Below are 22540 nucleotides of genomic sequence, written 5' to 3'. Positions count from 1 at the left end.
GCTCGAAGGGCCGAATGGCCTACTCCTGCACCTAATTTCTATGTTTCTATGTTTCTATGTTTCTATGTACCATTTTCGCTGACTGGATAGCATGCAACAAAAAAAGCTTGTCTTTGTACCTCGGTACACGTATTAATAATAGACCTGCTCCAAATGCCAGATGGCCTACTATTCTATTCTGGAACAGCTTGGAAGCAGGCCCTTTGACCCAAATTCCCCACACCGGACAACATTAGGCATCACCTGCCGGCGTTTGGTGCATATCCCTCCAAATCTGTCCTTTCCAAACCTGTCTAACTGTTTCTCAAATGTTGCGATAATCCCTGCCTTCAACTACCTCCTCTGGCATCTTGTTCTATACACCCACCACCCTTTGTGCGAAAAAGTTCCCCTCGGATTCCTATTAAATCTTCTCCCCTTCACCTTAAACCTATATCCTCTGGTTCTCAATTCCCCTAGGCAAGAGCCTCTACCCAATCTATTCCTCTCATGATTTTATACACCTCTATAAGATCACCACTTATCCTCCTGCACTCCAAGGAATAGAGTCCCAGCCTACTTAACTTCTCGCTATGGTTCAGACCCTCAAGTCCAGGCAATATCCTCGTAAATCTTCTCTGCACCCTTTCAAAATTGTCAACATCTTTCCTATAACACTGTGCCCAGCACTGAACACAATACTCAGTTGTGTTCACCACACCTGCATCTTATACAACTGCAACATGGCCTCCCAACTACTATACTCCATACTCTGACTGATGAAGGCCAATGTGCCATATTGACTACCCATCTACATGCAATTCACATTGAAGAAACTATGTACCTGCACTCCTAGATCCCTCTGCTCTACAACACTCCTCAGAGCTCTGCCATTACAGATATATACCTCAAGGTCTGAGCATGATGTTGATGATTGGTTTTAAGCATCGCCTGAGTCTAGCGGCACAGTGGCGCAGTAGTAGAGCTACTGCCTTACAGCGCCAGAGACCCGGGTTGGATCTTGACTACGGGTGCTGCTTGTACTTTCTCCCTGTGACCTGCGTGGGTTTTCTCCGACACCTTCGGTTTCCTCCCCACTCCAAAGACGTACAGATTTGTAGGTTAATTGGCTTGGTAGAAGTGTAAATGGTAACTAGCATGTGTAGGATAGTGTTCATGTCTGGGGATCGGCGGTGGACTCGGTTGGCCAAATGACCTGTTTCAAGTTCAAGTTCCCATTTACTTGACCTTAATTGGTGCATGTGACAATAAATTTCAAGTTCACATTTATTGTCATATGCACCAATTAAGGTCAAGTCAAGTCAAGGTACAGTGATATTTGAGTTACCATGCAGCCATTCCGTGCTGTGTCTCTAAACTAAACTAAATGATCTTTCAGATTCTTCAGGTGAAAATTCGCCGCCTCGAGCAGCTTCTGTGCCTGAAAGATGTCCGAATTGATGATCTCACTCGTCGCCTACAGCAGGCTGAACAGAGATAAAAAGCCTTCATCCCTCCCTTGACAAGCAAGCATGACATGACAAACCCCTTCAAGTCTTTATTTAAATCAGATTATGTTTTAAGCCGATAATAATGAAAGTAAAAAGCCTCTAGTACCCAGCAGCCTGTCAGAAACCAAAAATGGCAGTCCAAAAATGACCCCCCCCCCCCCCCCCAAATAATACACCAAGCGCTGGAGATAGTCAGCAGGTCAGGCAACATCAATGGAGAGAGGAATTGCGTTAGAATAAAGGGTTTAGAAAACGTACAGGAGAACAGTACAGCAATGGAACAGGCCCCCTCAGCCCACAATGTTTATGTCAAATATAATAATAGGTTATAGTTATAAGGTCAAATGAAAAGGAGTAGAATTAGGCCATTTGCCCCATCAAGTCTACTCTGCCATTCATTCATGGCTGATCTATCTCTCCCTCCTAACACCATTCTCCTGCTTTCTCCCCATAACCTCTGACACCCATACTAATCAAGAATTTATCTATCTCTGCCTTAAAAATATCAATTGACTTGGCCTCCACTTCTGTGGCAAATTATTCCACAGATTCACCACCCATTGACTAAAGTGAGATCAGCAGGTCTCATCTGCCTGTATATAATCCATAATCCCTCTATTCCCTGCACTTCCATGTGCCTATCCAAAAGCCTCTTAAATGCCACTATAATATCTGCTTTCACCGCCATCACTAGCAATGCGTTCCAGGCACTCACCATCATCTGTGTAAAAGACTTGCCCCACACATCTCCATCAAGCCTTGCCCCTCTCACCATATAGGTACACCCTCTAGTGTTGGACACTTGCACCCTGGGAAAAAGGTTATGACTCTCTACCCTATCTATGCCTCTCCTAGTTTTATATATTTCTACCAAGTCTCCCCGCAACCCCAGTTCCAGAGAAAACAATCCACTCCCCACACACTGGGGATAATTTACTGAAGGCAATTAACCTACAAACCCACACGTCTTTGGAATGCAGGTGGAAACCCACGCGGTCAAGGGGAGAACGTAAAAACACCTCAAGGAACGGCAACGGAGGTCAGGATGGAATCTGGGTCTCTGGCAGCGTGAAGCAGTGGCTCTACCGGGATCTCCGGTTTCCTCCCACACTCCAAAGATGTACAGCTTGTTGGTTCATTGGCCCCAGAGAAAACCCACGCGGGTCACGGTGGGAACGTACAAACTCCGAACAGACAGCACCCGTGGTCGGGATGGAACCCGGGTCTCTGGCGCTGTAAGGCAGCAACTCTACCACTGCACCACTGTGCCTATATAAAGACCTTTCCCCAGGATTGCAGCAACCAGATAGATACACAACTGCATCCATTCCAGCACGCTTTGGCATTTGTCCTTTGCAAGAACTTAAAGTTGATATAATCCAAGAAGCCCTTCTTTACAGATTCAGATGAGCTGAATATAAGGAGTCCTCTTCTTGCGATTAGAGAGTAATGCTGCTTTAAGAATGAATACCCTGATGACAGGATGCAAGAAAAATTGTCAGACTGTTCTGGGTACCATTGTTTCAAGAGAACATCATCTCCCTGGTACATTTACAATGTGGTTAAATATAGAGCAATTTGTAGTCTGTCGTGTTCAGTTGACTAGTAACTGGCACACTTGTTTGATGAGTTTGATTTGAACTGTAATAATTAGGAATCGTTTTTATCTGTATCCGACAATTTACATTTACCAATGTAGGATTCAGTTGTGTGTACAATATAAGATTAATGTAAATTAATTTAGTTTAGTTTAGTTTAGAGATACTGTGCGGAAACAGGCCTTTCGGCCCACCGAGTCCGCGCCGACCAGCGATCACCCCGTACACTAGCACCACCCTACACACACTTGGGGTAATGTACAATCTTTACCCAAGCCAATTAACCGACAAACTTGCACATCTTTGGAATGTGGGAGGAATGAATGCCCACGCAAGTCACGGGGAGAACGTACAAAGGCAGCACCCGTAGTCAGGATCGAACCCAGGTGCTGTAAGGCAGTAACTCCACCGCTACGCTAACCATGCTGCCATTGCATGCACCTAATTTAGAGCTGCTTATTATTTTACATGACTACTGTGTGTAGGATAGTGCTAGCGTGCGGGAATCGCTGGTCGGCTCGGACTTGGAGGGCCAAAGGGCCTGTTTCTGTGCAGTATCTCTAAACTAAACGTAATTATTTCGAACTATTTTCCAATGATTTTAAATCAGTTTTTTTTACTGCAGACAAATAAAACCAGAAATGGGAAAAGGAGAATGGGGAGGAATGGTAAAAGGACATTTCTGTACCAAAAGGAGAAAGGGGGCAGGAGCAGAATTAGACAGTTCGGCTCATCAATAAACAGTAGACAATAGGTGCAAGAGTAGGCCATTCGGCCCTTCGAGCCAGCACCGCCATTCAATGTGATCATGGCTGATCATCCTCAATCAGTTCCTGCCTTCTCCCCATATCCCCTGACTCCGCTATTTTTAAAAGCCCTTTCTAGCTCTCTCTTGAAAGCATCAAGAACCTGCCTTCACCGCCCTCTGAGGCAGAGAATTCCAGATTCACCACCCTCTGATGAATGAAATTCCTCATCTCCTTCCTAAAGGAGCGTTCTTCAATTCTGAGGCTATGACCTCTAGTCCTAGACTCTCCCACTAATGGAAACATCCTCTCCACACCAACGCTATCCAGGCCTTTCACTATTCTGTACATTTCAATGAGGTCCCCCCTCATTCTTCTAAACTCCAGCGAGTACAGGCCCAGTGCAGACAAATGCTCATCATATGTTAACCCACTCATTCCTGGGATTCTCGTAAACCTCCTCTGGACCGTCTCCAGAGGCGGCACATCCATCTGTCTGTGACTTACACCCATTGTCAGAGCATTCTGATAATAGAAACATAGATAATAGGTGCAGGAGTAGGCCATTCGGCCTATGATCATGGCTGATCATCCAACTCAGTATCCTGTACCTGCCTTCTCTCCATACCCCCTGATCCCTTTAGCCACAAGGGCCACATCTAACTCCCTCTTAAATATAGCCAACGAACTGGCCTCAACTACCTTCTGTGGCAGAGAATTCCAGAGATTCACAACTCTCTGTGTGAAAAATATTTTTCTCATCTCGGTCCTAAAAGATTTCCCCCTTATCCTTAAATTGTGACCCCTTGTTCTGGACTTCCCCAACATCAGGAACAATCTTCCTGCATCTAGCCTGTCCAACCCCTTAAGAATTTTGTAAGTTTCTATAAGATCCCCCTTCAATCTTCTAAATTCTAGCGAGTACAAGCTGAGTCTATCCAGTCTTTCTTCATGTGAAAGTCCTGACATCCCAGGAATCAGTCTGGTGAACCTTCTCTGTACTCCCTCTATGGCAGGAATGTCTTTTCTCAGATTAGGAGACCAAAACTGTACGCAATACTCCAGGTGTGGTCTCACCAAGACCCTGTACAACAGCAGTAGAACCTCGCTGCTCCTATACTCAAATCCTTTTGCTATGAAGCGGGACTGCGGGGGCTGCTGGTGCCTTTGTGACATCTGTAATGTGTTAATTCATTGACAATATAGAAAAAAATTATTAAAAATCACATTCCTCTTTGTTCTGGACCAAAGGCCATTGTATCAGGTGTTCTTAAATAAAATAAAGCCTTGATTGCCGTACCCAATTCTTATGTATTTTATTTAACAGTACCCATACTAAAAACTAAATAGGATCAAGAGTGTTTTATTGTCACATGTCCCAGATAGAACATTTAAATTCTTACTTGCAGCAGCATAACAGAATATGTAAATATAGTACACTGGAAACAATGTAATAAACGAGAGAAAAAAAATCACTGTGTGTATACACACACACACACACATACATAGAAACATAGAACATAGGTGCAGGAGTAGGCCATTCGGCCCTTCGAGCCTGCACCGCCATTCATGGCTGATCATCCAACTCAGTATCCTGTACCTGCCTTCTCTCCATACCCCCTAATCCCTTTAGCCACAAGGGCCACATCTATCTCCCTCTTAAATATAGCCAATGAACTGACCTCAACTACCTTCTGTGGCAGAGAATTCCAGAGATTCACCACTCTCTGTGTGAAAAATGTTTTCCTCATCTTGGTCCTAAAAGATTTCCCCCTTATCTTTAACCTGTGACCCCTTGTTCTGGACTTCCCCAACATCGGGAACAATCTTCCTGCATCTAGCCTGTCCAACCCCTTAAGTATTTTGTAAGTTTCTATAAGAAACTTCTATAAGAATACCTGCACTGTTAGGGAGCAAACTGATGAAGATATGGCTGGATGCTCCATTGGTGTCCTGGATCTCCAACTACCTGACTGGATGACCACAGTATGTCAGGCTACAGAACTGTGGCTTGGACATGATAGAGAACACCACAGGGGCCCCACAGGGGGAGTCCTCTCTCCCTTCCTGTTCACTACCTACACCTCGGACTTCAGATATAACTCAGATTCCTGCCGCCTGCAGAAGGTCTCAGATGACTCTGCAATTGTGGGCTGCATCAGTGAGGGGAAAGAAGCTGAATGCAGAGGTGTAGTCAACGACTTTGTTGAGTGGTGTGGGCTGAATCACCTGCAGCTTATTGTGGACTTTGGAAGAGAAAGGATGAGGACCCACAATCCTGTTTCTATCAATGGGAAGATGGTGGAGATAGTCCAAAACTTCAAATCCCTGGCCGTGCATATTTCCGTCGATCTTTCCTGGACCCAGCACACTGATGCGATCATAAATAAAATACATCAACGCCTCTACGTTCTGAGAAGATTACGGAGATTCGGTATGTCAGAGAGGATTCTCTTGAACTTCTACAGGTGGACAGTAGAGAGCATACTGACTGGCTGCATCGTGGCCTGGTTCGGCAACTTGAACGTCCAGGAGCAGAAACGAATGCAAAAAGTGGTGAACGCTGCCCAGTCCATCATCGGCTCTGACCTCCCCACCATCAAAGGAATTTTTTGAAAGATATGCAAAAAGGTAACGATGCTAAAGGAAACAGGCCATTGTTAGCTGAGGTGAAAACAAAATACAGACAATGAGACTCAACAAAACAACTTTGGAGCTGGTACAATGACTTGGGTTGGGGATGGAGAGGGAAGGGATATTTCAAGTTAGAGAAGCCAATATTCATACCGCTGGGGTGTAAGCTGCCCAAGCAAAATACGAGGTGCTGTTCCTCCAATTGTGTTGGGCCTCGCTCTGACAGTGGAGGCCCAGGACAGAGAGGTCAGTGTGGGAATGGGAGAGGGAATTAAAGTGTTTTACAATCAGGAGATTGATTACAGTGAGCTAGATTGGGACTTCTTTGGGGGAAGGTGTGACCTGTACAGAAAGGATGGGTTGCACTTGAACCCGAGGGGGACCAATATCCTGGCGGGGAGATTTGCAATCGGCGACTGGAGAGACTTTAAGCTAGAATGGTTTGGGGGAGGGACTCAAATAGAGAAAGCTAGTAGACAGGGTGTGAGGCAGGAGGCAGAGAAGGGAAGCACTCGGAACCAAAATCTAGGGGAGAAAGAAGAAAAAGGAAATAAACAGAGAATAAGAGGCGGTGGGTTTCTTAAATGTGCATATTTTAATGCTAGGAGCATTGTAAGAAAGGTGGATGAGCTTAGAGTCTGGATTGACACCTGGAAGTATGATGTTGTGGCGATCAGTGAAACATGGTTGCAGGAGGGCTGTGATTGGAAACTAAATATTCCAGGATTTCGTTGCTTCAGGTGTGATAGAATTGGAGGGGCAAGAGGTGGAGGTGTTGCATTGCTTGTCAGGGAAGATATTACAGCAGTGCTTTGGCAGGATAGATTGGAGGGATCGTCGAGGGAGGCTATTTGGGTGGAACTGAGAAGTGGGAAAGGTGTAGCAACACTTATAGGGGTGTATTATAGACCGCCAAATGGGGAGCGAGAAATTGGAAGAGCAAATATGTAAGGAGATTGCAGATATTAGTAGTAAGCACAAGGTAGTGATTGTGGGAGATTTCAATTTTCCACACATAGACTGGGAAACATATTCTGTAAATGGGCTGGATGGTTTGGAGTTTGTAAAATGTGTGCAGGATAGTTTTTTGCAGCAATACATTGAGGTACCTACTAGAGAAGGGGCAGTGCTGGACCTCCTGTTAGGAAATGAGACAGGTCAGGTGGCGGAGGTATGCGTTGGGGAGCACTTCGGGTCCAGTGATCACAATACCATTAGTTTCAATATAATTATGGAGAGGGTCAGAACTGGACCAAGGGTTGAGATTTTTGGTTGGAGAAAGACTAACTTTGATGAGATGCAAAAGGATTTAAAAGGAGTGAATTGGGCCATTTTGTTTTATGGGAAGGATGTGGAAGAGAAATGGAGGACATTTAAAAGGGAAATTTTAAGATTACAGAATCTTTATGTCCCTGTTCAGTTGAAAGGAAATGGTAAAAATTGGAAAGAGCCATGGTTTTCAAGGGAAATTGGACACTTGGCTCAGAAAAAAAGAGAGAGATCTACAATAATTATAGGCAGCATGGAGTAAATTAGGTGCTTGAGGAGTATAAAAAATGTAAAAAGAATCTTAAGAAATAAATTAGAAAAGCTAAAAGAAGATATGAGGATGCTCTGGCAAGTAAGGTGAAAGTAAATCCAAAGGGTATCTACAGCTATATTAATAGCAAAAGGATAACGAGGGATAAAATTGGTCCATTAGAGAGACAGAGTGGACAGCTATCTGCAGAGCCAAAAGAGATGGGGGAGATATTGAACAATTTATTTTCTTCGGTATTCACCAGGGAGAAGGATATTGAATTATGTGAGGTAAGGGAAACAAGTAGAGTAGCTATGGATACTATGTGATTCAAAGAAAAGGAAGAGGAAGAGGGAGAGAGAAAACGGGGAATTACAGACCAGTTAGTCTAACGTCGGTAGTGGGGAAACTGCTAGAATCAGTTATTAAAGATGGGATAGCAGCACATTTGGAAAGTGGTGAAATCATTGGATAAAGTCATCATGGATTTATGAAGGGTAAATCATGTCTGACGAACCTTATAGAATTTTTCGAGGATGTAACTAGTAGAGTGGATAAGGGAGAACCAGTGGATGTGTTATATCTGGACTTTCAGAAGGTTTTCGACAAGGTCCCACATAAGAGATTAGTATACAAACTTAAAGCACACGGTATTGGGGGTTCAGTATTGATGTGGATAGAGAACTGGTTGGCAGACAGGAAGCAAAGAATAGGAGTAAACGGGTCCTTTTCACAATGGCAGGCAGTGACTAGTGGGGACCGCAAGGCTCAGCTCTGGGACCCCAGCTATTTACGATATATATTAATGATTTGGACGAGGGAATTGAAGGCAACATCTCCAAGTTTGCGGATGACACAAAGCTGGGGGGCAGTGTTAGCTGTGAGGAGGATGCTAGGAGGCTGCAAGGTGACTTGGATAGGCTGGGTGAGTGGGCAAATGCGTGACAGATGCAGTATAATGTGGATAAATGTGAGGTTATCAACTTTGGTGGCAAAAACAGGAAAGTAGATTATTATCTGAGTGGTGGCCGATTAGGAAAGGGTGAGATGCAACGAGACTTGGGTGTCATGGTACACCAGTCATTAAAAGTAGGCATGTAGGTGCAGCAGGCAGTGAAGAAGGCGAATGGTATGTTAGCATTCATAGCAAAAGGATTTGAGTATAGGAGCAGGGAGGTTCTACTGCAGTTGTACAGGGTCTTGGTGAGACCACACCTGGAGTATTGCATACAGTTTTGGTCTCCTAATCTGAGGAAATACATTCTTGCCATAGAGGGAGTACAGAGAAGGTTCACCAGACTGATTCCTGGGATGTCAGGGCTTTCATATGAAGAATGACTGGATAGACTCGGTTTGTACTCGCTAGAATTTAGAAGATTGAGGGGGGATCTTATAGAAACTTACAAAATTCTTAAGGGGTTGGACAGGCTAGATGCAGGAAGATTGTTCCCGATGTTGGGGAAGTCCAGAACAAGCGGTCACAGTTTAAGGATAAGGGGGAAATCTTTTAGGACTGAGATGAGGAAAACCTTTTTCAAATAGAGAGTGGTGAATCTCTGGAATTCTCTGCCGCATAAGGTAGTTGAGGCCAGTTCATTGGCTATATTTAAGAGGGAGTTAGATGTGGCCCTTGTGGCTAAAGGGATCAGGGGTATGGAGAGAAGGCAGGAACAGGATACTGAGTTGGATGATCAGCCGTGATCATATTGAATGGCAGTGCAGGCTCGAAGGGCCGAATGGCCTACTCCTGCACCTATTTTCTATGATTCTATGTTTCTATGTTTACTGACACTTTTGAAAAATATAAAAGTGAATAAGTCTCCAGGTCCTGACAGGATATTCCCTTGGACATTGAGGGAAGTTAGTGTAGAAATAGCAGGAGCTATTAGGTAGGTCCAGGTGTTAGGTAGGTCCAGGTGTTCAGCAAAACGATCGCCCAGTCTACGTTTGGTCTCGCCGATGTATAAGAGTCCACACATTGAACAACGAATACAGATGAGATTGGAGGAGGTTCAAGTGAACCTCTGCCTAATCTCATTATCCAGCCATTTCATGATATGTAGGGTGGATCTATGTAGCAACCAGCTTAGTAGTGTAGAAAGGAACTGCAGATGCAAGTTTTTACCAAAGATAGAAACAAAGTGCTGGTGTAATCAGGTGACGTTTCAGGTCGTGGCCCTTCTTCTGTCTGTCACCAGTATACATGATAATAATAACCAGTTCTGGAATTCTTATTTGCAGCAGCACAACAGAGTATGTAAACATAATAAACTGTAAATAATATAATAAACGAGAAAAAACAGTTCAGTGTATATATATATATATATGCATATACCTGAAGAAGGGTCCTGACCTGAAATGTCTCCCATTCCTTCTCTCCAGAGATGCTGCCTCACCCGCTGAGTTACTACAGCATTTTGTGTCTACCTTAAATATACACACACATACAAATAAAAACCCAAGAAACAATAATAATGCAAAAAGACAAAACCAATGCCTCAAGTCCAATGTGTAGAAAGGAACTGCAGATGCTGGTTTATACCAAAGATAGACACAAAGTGCTGGAGTAACTCAACGGGTCTGGCAGCATCTCTGGAGAGAAGGGAGAGGTAACGTTTCGGGTCCAGACTGTTTAAAGTAGGGCCCCGACCCAAAACGTCAACTGTCCTTTTTCTCCAGAAATGCCTGACCCGCTGATTTACTCCAGCACTTTGCATCTATCTTCGGTATAAGCCAGCATCTGCAGTTCCTTCATACACATCGAGGATAGTTGCTACCTAGATTCCCCTCACATACCAGGAAATGGCTGGGTAATTCACAAGGTCGAGCTGTGGGTTGTAGCAGAAATCATTGATAAAAAAGAGCAGGAAGTTGAATGTTGAAACAAGTTCATGGGGTCATCCATATAACCATATAATTATTACAGCACAGAAAACAGGCCTTCTCGGCCCTTCACGTCCGTGCCGAACACTTATTTCCCCCTAGTCCCATCTACCTGCACTCAGACCATAACCCTCCTTTCCTTTCCCGTCCATATACCTATCCAATTTATTTTTATAAAAATAAATTTTATTATAACTTTTTATTATAAATTTTATTATAACCCGCAAACTTGGAGATATTGCCTTCAATTCCCTCATCCAGATCAATATATATTAATGATCTGGATGAGGGAATTGAAGGCAATATCTCCAAGTTTGCGGATGACACTAAGCTGGGGGGCAGTGTTAGCTGTGAGGAGGATGCTAGGAGACTGCAAGGTGACTTGGATAGGCTGGGTGAGTGGGCAAATGTTTGGCAGATGCAGTATAATGTGGATAAATGTGAGGTTATCCATTTTGGTGGCAAAAACGGGAAAGCAGACTATTATCTAAATGGTGGCCGATTGGGAAAGGGGGAGATGCAGCGAGACCTGGGTGTCATGGTACACCAGTCATTGAAGGTAGGCATGCAGGTGCAGCAGGCAGTAAAGAAAGCGAATGGTATGTTAGCTTTCATTGCAAAAGGATTTGAGTATAGGAGCAGGGAGGTTCTACTGCAGTTGTACAGGGTCTTGGTGAGACCACACCTGGAGTATTGCGTACAGTTTTGGTCTCCAAATCTGAGGAAGGACATTATTGCCATAGAGGGAGTGCAGAGACGGTTTACCAGACTGATTCCTGGGATGTCAGGACTGTCTTATGAAGAAAGACTGGATAGACTTGGTTTATACTCTCTAGAATTTAGGAGATTGAGAGGGGATCTTATAGAAACTTACAAAATTCTTAAGGGGTTGGACAGGCTAGATGCAGGAAGATTGTTCCCGATGTTAGGGAAGTCCAGGACAAGGGGTCACAGCTTAAGGATAAGGGGGAAATCCTTTAAAACCGAGATGAGAAGAACTTTTTTCACACAGAGAGTGGTGAATCTCTGGAACTCTCTGCCACAGAGGGTAGTTGAGGCCAGTTCATTGGCTATATTTCAGAGGGAGTTAGATGTGGCCCTTGTGGCTAAGGGAATCAGGGGGTATGGAGAGAAGGCAGGTACGGGATACTTAGTTGGATGATCAGCCATGATCATATTGAATGGCAGTGCAGGCTCGAAGGGCCGAATGGCCTACTCCTGCATCTAATTTCTATGTTTCTATGTTTCTATGTCTATAAAATCGAACCTGCCTCCACCAATTCCACTGGAAGCTCATTCCACACAGCTACTTAGACTTAGACTTAGATCCTTTATTTGTCATTCAGACCTTTCGGTCTGAACGAAATGTCGTTGCCTGCAGCCATACATATAATAATAAACAACAAAACACACAATAAACACAAATTAACATCCACCACAGTGAGTTCACCAGGCACCTCCTCACAGTGATGGAGGCAAAAATCTTAGGGTTACTGTCTCTTCCCTCCTCATTCTCCCTCTGCGCTGAGGTGATATGTTGTTACCCCACCAGGCGATGGTAAGTCAGTCCATCACCGAGCTCCGCAAACGGGCCAGTTCAAGCTCCGTGGCCCGGGGTGGTCGAAGCTGCCGCCCTCCAGTCCAGTGGACGCAGCAGTTGCCGCGGGAGCTCCGGAAAACAGGCACCAGCCTGTGACCTGCGAGCTCCCGACGATGTCGTCCACTGGCCCGCGGCCGAGCCCCGGATTCAGGTCGCCGCCGCCAGAACGCCGCCTCAGCTACCGGAGCACTGCCTCAGCCCCGCGCCGGGCCGCCCTCACCGGAGCGCCGTCTCATCCCCGAGTCGTGCCGCTGCCACTGGAGCGCCCGAGCGCCGCCACAGCTCGAAGACGGCCAGCCTCGTGTTGGTGAGTCCTGGATGGCTCTGCCTCCGGAGCCTCGAGGTCGATCGCAGGTTGGAGGCTGCCAGCTCCGCCATTAGGCCTCAGCACAGACGGAGGCAGAGAAGGGGGGATACGACAGAAAGAGTCGCATTCCCATATGACAATTACAGCACAGAAACAGGCCATCTCGGCCCTACAAGTCCGTGTCGAACAATTATTTCCCCCTAGTCCCATCTACCTGCACTCAAACCATAACCCTCCATTCCCTTCCCATCCATATACCTATCCAATTTATTTTTAAATTATAAAATCGAACCTGCCTCCACCACTTCCACTGGAAGCTCATTCCACACAGCTACCACTCTCTGAGAAAGAAGTTCCCCCTCATGTTACCCCTAAACTTCTGTCCCATAATCCCATAACTCTTGTTTGAATCTTCCCTACTCTCAATGGGAAAAGCTTGTCCACGTCAACTCTGTCTATCCCTCTCATCATTTTAAAGACCTCTATCAAGTCCCCCCTTAACCTTCTGCGCTCCAGAGAATAAAGACCTAATTTATTCAACCTTTCTCTGTAACTTAGTTGTTGAAACCCAGGCAACATTCTAGTAAATCTCCTCTGTACTCTCTCTACTTTGTTGACATCCTTCCTATAATTGGGCAACCAAAATTGTACATCATACTCCAGAATTGGTCTCGCCAATGCCTTGTACAATTTTAACATTGCATCCCAACTTCTATACTCAATGCTTTGATTTATAAAGGCTAGCACACCAAAAGCTTTCTTTACCACCCTATCTACATGAGATTCCACCTTCAGGGAAGTTATTCCTAGATCCCTCTGTTCCAACTGCATTCCTCAATTTGCTACCATTTACCATGTATGTCCTAATTTGATTATTCCTGCCAAGATGTAGCACCTCACACTTATCAGCATTAAACTCCATCTGCCATCTTTCAGCCCACTCTTCCAAATGGCCTAAATCTCTCTGTAGATTTTGAAAATCTACTTAATTATCCACAACACCACCTATCTTAGTATCATCTGCATACTTACTAATCCAATTTACCACACCATCATCCAGATCATTAATGTACATGACAAACAACAGTGGACCCAACACAGATCCCTGAGGCACCCCACTAGTCACCGGCCTCCAACCTGACAAACAACCATCCACCATTCCTCTGGCATCTCCCATTCAGCCACTGTTGAATCCTTCTTGCTACTCCACCATTAATACCAACAATTGAACCTTCTTAACCAACCTTCCATGAGGAACCTTGTCAAAGGCTTTACTGATGTCCATATAGATAACATCCACTGCTTTACCCTCATCAATTTCCCTAGTAACCGCTTCAAAAAATTCAAGAAGATTAGTCAAACATGACCTTCCAGGCACAAATACATGTTGACTGTTCCTAATCATAATTGCTAACCCTGTTTATTCAGATGCTTATATATGTTATCTCTAAGTATCCTTTCCATTAATTTGCCCACCACTGACATCAAAGTAACAGGTCTATATTTGCTAGGTTTACTCTTAGAACCCTTTTTAAATAATGGAACAACATGCGCAGTACACCAATCCTCTGGCACTATTCCCATTTCTAATGACATTTGAAATATTTCTGTCATAGCTCCTGCTATTTCTACACTAACTTCCCTCAATGTCCTAGGGAATATCCTGTCAGGACCTGGAGACATATTCACTTTTATATTTTTCAAAAGTGTCAGTACTTCCTCTTCTTTGAATCTCATAGTTTCCATAGCTACTCTACTTGTTTCCCTTATCTCACATAATTCAATATCCTTCTCCTTGGTGAATACTGAAGAAAATAAATTGTTCAATATTTCCCCCATCTCTTTTGGCTCAGCAGATAGCTGTCCACACTGACTCTCTAATGGACCAATTTTATCCCTCGTTATCCTTTTGCTATTAATATAGCTGTAGAAACTCTTTGGATTTACTTTCACCTTACTTGCGAAAGCAACCTCATATCTTCTTTTAGCTTTTCTAATTTCTTTCTTAAGATTCTTTTACGTTCTTTATACTCAAGCAACTCATTTACTCCATGCTGCCTATAATTATTGTAGATCTCACTCTTTTTCCAAACCGTGTCCAATTTTCCTTGAAAACCCTGGCTCTTTCCAATTTTTACTATTTTCTGCCTATCACTGCTCCTGTTATCTAAATGAGTGAGTCAGGCATTTTGTAAAGTCCACCATGGTAGACTGATCCAGGAGATTAAGATGCCCGGGATTAACAGTGACTTGGTCTGATGGATTTAGATCGGGTTTACTGATAGAAGACAGAAGGTTGTGGTGGAAGGACAATATTCAGGCTGGAAGTCTGTGACCAGTGGAGTTATTGATACAGTCACAATAGACTATAGACAATAGACCTATACACCTATTTGTGGAGGAGTGGGTCATTTGGTCCTTCAAGGCAGCACCGCCATGCACCCTGCTTGAAATGGCATGAAATTGCACTTGAATTTGGTGGCCTTGCACCCTGCTTGAAGTGGCATGAAACTGCACGTGAATTTGGTGGCCTTGCACCCTGCTTGAAGTGGCAGGAAACTGCACTTGAATTTCATACCATTTCATGCAGGGTGCAAGGCCACCTCATTCAAATGCAGTTTCATACCATTTCATACCATGGAGTGAAACGACCATAAAACCACCATAAAACCACACAAAACACCACTTAAACACTCACAGTTCAGTAGACATTCAGTGTGTTCAGTTGATTCACAGCTCGGAAATAGTTGTGACCTCTCCCCATCTTGCAGAGACTGAGCCACACGCCCACTTCTAGGTTTGATAGTCCCTCCCCCCTCCCACGTGGCATGATTGACAGGAGAGAGTTTCTCAACATTTTTTAAAACACTAATAACACTTTTATTTTTCATTGGTGGGAAGAATCCTCTGCACCTGATGAGCTGAGGGTGACTGAGTAAGATGGCCAAAAATCACAGCCGTAAGTGGTAGCATTGTATCTAAAATCAATATACAGTGCAAACAGGAAGTTGTCAAGTTTACACCAACAATCATTTTTGCAGGTACACAAAATTGCTGGAGAAACTCAGCGGGTGCAGCAGCATCTATCGAGTGAAGAAAATAGGCAACGTTTCGGGCCGAAACCCTTCTTCAGACTGATGGGGGGTGGGAGGGGAGAAGGAAGGTAAAAGGGGAGGAGGAGGAGCCCGAGGGCGGGGGGATGGGAGGAGACAGCTCGAGGGTTAAGGAAGGGGAGGAGACAGCAAGGGCTAGCAAAATTGGGAGAATTCAACATTCATGCCATCAGGATGCAAGCTGCCCAGGCGGAATATGAAGTGCTGTTCCTCCAATTTCCGGTGTTGCTCACTCTGGCAATGGAGGAGACCCAGGACAGAGAGGTCGGATTGGGAATGGGAGGGGGAGTTGAAATCATTTTTGCAGTGCAGCATTTCAAAGCAACCACAATCAACAACCATTTTTGCAGTGCAGCATTTCAAAGCAACCACCACCAACAACCATTTTTGCAGTGCAGCACTTCAAAGCATGCACATTTTCATTTTCAAACTACATTAAGGGCACTCAGAGTTGAGTAGACATGTGTTCAGTGCTATTCACAGCTCAGCGAGACGTGACCCTCTCGCTTCCTCCATCTTGCAGAGACTGTCTGAGGCACAACACTTCCACGTTTTATAGTCCCTACCCCCTCCCACTAGCAGGGGCAGCAGAGAGAATCTCAACATTTGTTAAACATTAATCTCTTATTTTTCTATACACACACATAAACATACATATAAAAAACAAGAAACAATAATAGTGCAAAAATACAAAACCAATGGCTTCAATTCTAGTGTGTAGGAAGGAACTGCAGATGCTGGTTTATATTGAAGATAGACACAAAGTGCTGTAGTAACTCACTGGTTCAGGCAGCATCTCTGGAGAGAAGGAAGAGGTAATGTTTCGGGCCCAGACTGTCTAAAGTAGGGTCCCGACCCAAAACCGTTCTTTTTCTCCTGAGATGCTGTCTGACCAGCTGACTTACTCCAGAACTTTGCATCTATCTTCGGAATAACCAGCTAGCCCTAAGAGCATCTGTAGTTCCTTCCTACACCATGAGGCTAGTTGCTACCTAGATCCCCCCCAAATACCAGGAAATGGCTGGGTAATTTGCAAGGCCGAGCTGTGGGGTTGTAACAGAAATCATTGATAATAAAAGAGCAGGAAGAGTAACTGAGATCAGTCATGATCTTATTGAATGTGGAAACAAGTTCATGGGGTCATCCAGCCTATCCCTGCTCCTGTTATCTAAATTAGCGAGTTAGGCATTTAGTAAGGCATTTGATAAAGTCTCCCATGGTAGACTGATCCAGAAGAGTAAGATGCATTCAAAAGAGAGTTAGACGGAGCTCTTAGGGCTAGAGGAATCAAGAGATATGGGGTGAAGGCAGGAACGGGTTACTGATCAGCCATGATCACATTGGTGGTGCTGGCTCCAAGGGCCGAATGGCATACTCCAGCACCAATTGTGTATGTATCTATGATGCCTGGGATTAACAGTGACTTGGTCGTACAGATTCAGAACCGGTTTACTGATAGAAAACAGCGGGTTGTGGTGGAAGGACAATATTCAGGCTGGAGTTATGTGACCAGTAGAGTTATGGATAGAGTCAAATCACATCCAGCACGGAAACAGGCCCTTCAGCCCAACTCATTCATACCAACCAAGATGCCCCATCTACGCTAGTCCCATTTACCCGCTTTTGGCCCATATCATCTAAACTTTTCCCATCCATAACAGCCCAAGTGTCTTTTAAATGCTATTGTAGAATCAACCTCAGCCAACTCCTCTGACAGCTCGTTCTATGTGCACACCACCCTCGAATTGATATTTAAATCTTTCCCCTCTCAGCTTAAACCTATGTCCTGTAATTGTGTTTCCCTTACTTCTCTGCCTCCTGCGCTCCAATGATCCTCGAGTACTGGCAACATCCTCGTAAATCTTCTCTCCGCCCTTTAGAGCTTAATGACATCTTTGTAATAGCAGGGTGACCAAAACTGAACACAATACTGCTCGGGCAGCTTACAATCCAGCGCTATGAATATTGATTTCTCTAACTTCAGGTGACCCTTGCATTCTCTCTCTTTCTGTCCCTCACCACCCTAGTCATTGTACTAGTTTGAACGTCATCCTGGTGCTCCTCATTGTCTGTAGCTCATTTTCACCTAGTCCACGGCTAACAATGGCCTGTTTCCTTTATCATCCTTACTTTTTTTCATATCTTTCATTCAAATTAAAAAAAAAAGAGTTAGATAGAGCTCTAGGGCCTGGCTGAATCAAAGGATATGGGGAGAAGGCAGGCACGGGTTACTGTTTGTGGATGATAGCCATGATCACAATGAATGGCTCGAAAGACCAATTGGCCTCCTCCTGCACCCATTTTCTACAAGATACAAGAGATACAAGATATAATTTGTATTGTACTTCCGGTAGCGCTGGTGCCAGCAGCCTCCACCTACAGCCCGGTATCTTTTTGTTTTTTTGTTTATTTAGTTATGTAAAAGTGTGTTTTTTTGTGTTTTTTTGGTGTTTTTATGTGGGGGAAGAGGGCACGGTGCGGGGGATACCGTCCTTCAGCCGCTTCCTGGTGAGGACGCGACTATTATTCGAGTCGCGTCCTCGCCCCCCCCCCCCTCCCCCCACAGCGGCCTACCTACCTGGATTGGCGCGGCCTTTCCTGCCAGGATCGACCAGAGCTCCAGCAGCGGCGCTGATGGACAGCGCTGAAACATCGCGGGGCTGGCGATGCCTTACCGGGGGTCGCCATCTGGAGCCGGAGTGCTGGACCTGCTGCCGACATCCTGGAGCTGCGGTTTGCGGAGCTCCCAACGCGGGCGGCGCTGATTACAACGCGGGGTCCTGTGACTCTGCCCGGCTCGGCCTGCGGGCTCGGGAGCTGCAGACTCCGGCAGCGGGAGGCGGCTGATCCAGGAGGTCCGGGCCGCTGAGGAGGAGGCTGCTCACCGTCGGGGTTCGGCGTCGGCGTCCCACCAGCCCGGCGTGAGGGCCTGAACATCGGGCCACCCGGGGCGGCGACTGCGGGTGCTCGGAAGGCCCCGACCACGGGTGAACATGGAGGGGAGGCTGGCTGGACTATGGTGCCTTCCTCACCTTGGTGCCATATATGTTATGTTGTGTTGTGGACTTTCTGTGTTTGTGCTTTTTTAAAAATTTTAATTCAATTTCAATTTTATTTTTAATATGTTTTATTATTTATTTATTATTTATTTTTTATTATTTCTTTGTGATTTTTTTAATGATACTGCCTGTAAGGAAAATTCATTTCGTTGTCTCAAATGAGACAATGACAATTAATTTGAATACAATACAATACAACACAATACAATAATTTATTTGTCATTTGGACCCCTTGAGGTCCAAACGAAATGACGTTTCTGCAGCCATACATTACAAACAAATAGACCCGAGACACAACATAATTTACATAAACAACCATCACATTGCTGTGATGGAAGGCCAAAAAAAACTTATCTCTCCACTGCACTCTCCCCCCCGATGTCAGAGTCAAAGTCAAAGCACCCGGCTGGCGATGGCGATTGTCCCGCGGCCATTAAAGCCACGCCGGGTGATGCAAGGTCGCACACCGGGTTCTTGATGTTAGAGCCCCCGGCGTGCGCTCGCAGAGTCCCGCGGCCATTCCAAGCCGCACGGGGCGGTGCTGTAAGGCCCCACTCCAGGAGCTCTTCAACCCCGCAACTCGGGTGGGAGAAGTCGCCGTTGCGGGAGCCCTTAAAAGCGGTCTCCCTCCAGGGACCCATGGGCTCCCGGTCACGCCGTCCGCCAGACCCGCAGTTGCAGCCTCCGAATCTCCGGAGGTCGGGCCGCAGCAGCAGCAGCGCTCCACCAACGCTCCACCCGCTCTGCACTTGGCCAGCTCCGCGACGGTGAGGTGAGTAGTCGGCACCAGAGCCCCCGGTCTTCCTGTTGGAGGCCACTCCTCGTTGCAGCCCCAACGACAACGGAGACCCGACAAAGAAAAGGTTGCGTCTCCCGTGCAGGGAGAGATTTAAAAAGTTACCCCCTCCCTCCCACCCCACCCCCACCCCCCACACACATACCCCAACAAAAAATAACAAAAACTACATAAAAACATAGACAAAAAATAATAAAAACGCAGACGGGCTACAGAGGCCGCTGCTGACGAGACTCGCGCCGCCTAAGCTGGGTGCTGGTCTGTTATGTTTCTATGCTATGTTTCTAACTTCAAGTAACAATCTCTCTTTCTATCCCTCACCACCCATCGTGCTAGCTTCAAAGTTATCATTTTGAGTCTCATTGTCTGTAACTCGTTCTCATCGAGTTCACAGCCAACAATGGCCTGTTTTCTTTATCATCGTAGATAGACAAAAATGCTGGAGAAACTCAGCGGGTGAGGCAGCATCTATGGAGCGAAGGAAATAGGCAACGTTTCGGGTCAAAACCCTTCCTTTATCATTGTTACTTTTGCATATCTTTCATTCATTTATTCTATGTCTCTATATCACCGTCCATATCTCTCATTTCCCTTTCCCCTAACTCTCAGTCTGAAGAAGGGTCTCGACCCGAGACGTCAGCTATTCCTTCTCTCCAGAGATTCTGCCTGACCCGGTGTGTTACTCGAGCTTTTTGTGTCTATCTTCAGTTTAAACCAGCATCTGCAGTTCCTTCCTACATAATACTCCAAGAGTGGCCTTACTAATGCCATGCACATTTTGTCCAAGTTCTAACATTTCCATGGATCTAAGCCAGGTTCCTCTTTGAATCCTGATTCTATACTTATTTATTTGCATCCAATTGATCCTTATTTCTTAAGGTTATATGTGATAGGAGTAGAATTAGGCCATTCGGTCCATCAAGTCTACTCCGCCATTCAATCATGGCTGATCTATCTCTCTCTCCTAACCCCTTTCTCCTGCCTTCTCCCCATAACCCGACACATGTCCTAATCAAGAATCTATCTATCTCCGCTTTAAAAATATCCGCCGACTTGGTCTCCACAGCCTTCTGTGGCAAAGAATTCCACAGATTCTCCCCGCTCTGAATAAAGAAATTCCTCCTCGTCTCCTTTATTTGCATTGGATGAATGCCAGAACGAAACTAAAATATCTATGGCACAGAGCCTCCTCAAATATTCACACCTTGCTCAATTACAGTTTTTATCAGTATAGTTAGGAATGTAAAAGATTTGTTTTTAGATTAGTTTAGAGATATAGCGCGGAAACAGGTCCTTCGGCCCATCGAGTCCATGCCAACCAGCGATCCCCGCACACTAACACTATCCTACACACACTAGGGACAATTTACAATTTTTACCATAGCCAAATAACCTACATATCTGTATGTCTTTGTTTTACCTCTAGTCCTAGACTCTCTCACTAGTGGAAACATCCTCTCCACATCCACTCTATCCAAGCCTTTCACTATTCTGTACGTTTCAATGAGGTACCCCCTCTTTCTTCTAAACTGCAGTGAGTACAGGCCCAGTGCCGTCAACCACTCATCATAGGCTAACCTACTCACTTTTGGTATTATTTGACCTTTCTTCTCTGGATTTATAGTCATAGAGTCATAGAGGGATACAGTGTGGAAACAGGCCCTTTGGCCCAACTTGCCCACACCGGCAACAATGTCCAAGCTATACTAGTCCCACCTGCCTGTGCTTGGTCCATATCCCTCCAAACCTGTCCTAGCCATGTACATGTCTAACTGTTTCTTAAACTATGGGATAATCCCTGCCTCAACTACCTCCTCTGGCTGCTTGTTCCATGCACCCACCACCCTTTGTGTGAAAAAGATACCCGTCGAATTCCTAATAAATCTTTTCCCTTTCACCTTGAACCTATGTCCTCTGGTATTCAATTACCCTACTTTGGGCAAGAGACTCAGTGCATCTACAAACCTATTCCTCTCATGATTTTGTATACCTCCATATGATCTCCCCTCATCTTCCTGCGCTCCATGGAATAGAGACTCAGCCTACTCAACCTCTCCCTATAGCTTACACCCTCTAGTCCTGGCAACATCCTCGTAAATCTTTTCCGAACCCTTTCAAGCTTGACAATATCTTTCCTATAACATGGTACCCAGAACTGAACACAATATTCTAAAAGGCTGCACCCGCTGAGTTTCTCCAGCATTTTCGTGTACCTTCGATTTTCCAGCATCTGCAGTTCCTTCTTGAACACTTTGTCTACTCCACTGCGATATCTCCTCAAGTTAGGCTTACTTTGAAGAAGTTCTCCTCCTCTCTCCGGAGCCAGTTTTACAACCTCCTCTCTAACTGCCCCCTCTCTGTGATAGCCCTTGATGTCTCCTCCCCTTCCTTAGCCCTCGAGCTGTCTCCTCCCATCCCCCAGCCCCCAGGCTCCTCCTCCTCCCTTTTTCCTTCCTACTCCCCGCCACCCCCCTCCCTATCAGTCTGAAGAAGGGTTTCGGCCCGAAATGTTACCTATCTGCTTCGCTCCATAGATGCTGCTGCACCAGCTGAGTTTCTTCAGCATTTTTGTGTACCTTCGATTTTCCAGCATCTGCAGTTCCTTCTTGACACAATATTCTAAATGCAGTCTCACCAACATCTTATACAACTGTAACATGACATCCCAACTTCTATACTCAATACTCTGACTGATGAAGGCCAAATTGCCAACAGCCTTTTCGACCAACGTGTCATCGTCCAGGTCAATCAGACCTCGTTCACCATTCGGTGGCCGGTGTTTGGGGCAACTGGTG

At 45.3% G+C, this 22540-nt stretch overlaps 1 protein-coding gene across 1 annotated transcript in view; it reads left to right on the top strand.

Annotated features, from left to right (window-relative positions):
* LOC129716125 (sperm flagellar protein 1-like) overlaps positions 1 to 5297 on the top strand; it is a 69397-nt gene extending 64100 nt beyond the window's left edge. Inside the window, exon 9 of the mRNA XM_055666008.1 lies at positions 1379 to 5297. Within this exon, the coding sequence (XP_055521983.1) occupies positions 1379 to 1480 (102 nt within the window). The 3' untranslated portion in view covers positions 1481 to 5297. The remainder of the gene's footprint in view (positions 1 to 1378) is intronic.
* Positions 5298 to 22540: the final 17243 nt, after the last annotated feature.

The sequence above is a fragment of the Leucoraja erinacea genome, unplaced genomic scaffold (genome assembly GCF_028641065.1).
Source record: "Leucoraja erinacea ecotype New England unplaced genomic scaffold, Leri_hhj_1 Leri_170S, whole genome shotgun sequence".
In the NCBI taxonomy this organism is placed as follows: Eukaryota; Metazoa; Chordata; class Chondrichthyes; order Rajiformes; family Rajidae; genus Leucoraja; species Leucoraja erinaceus.
This window is presented reverse-complemented; position numbering and strand designations above follow the sequence as displayed.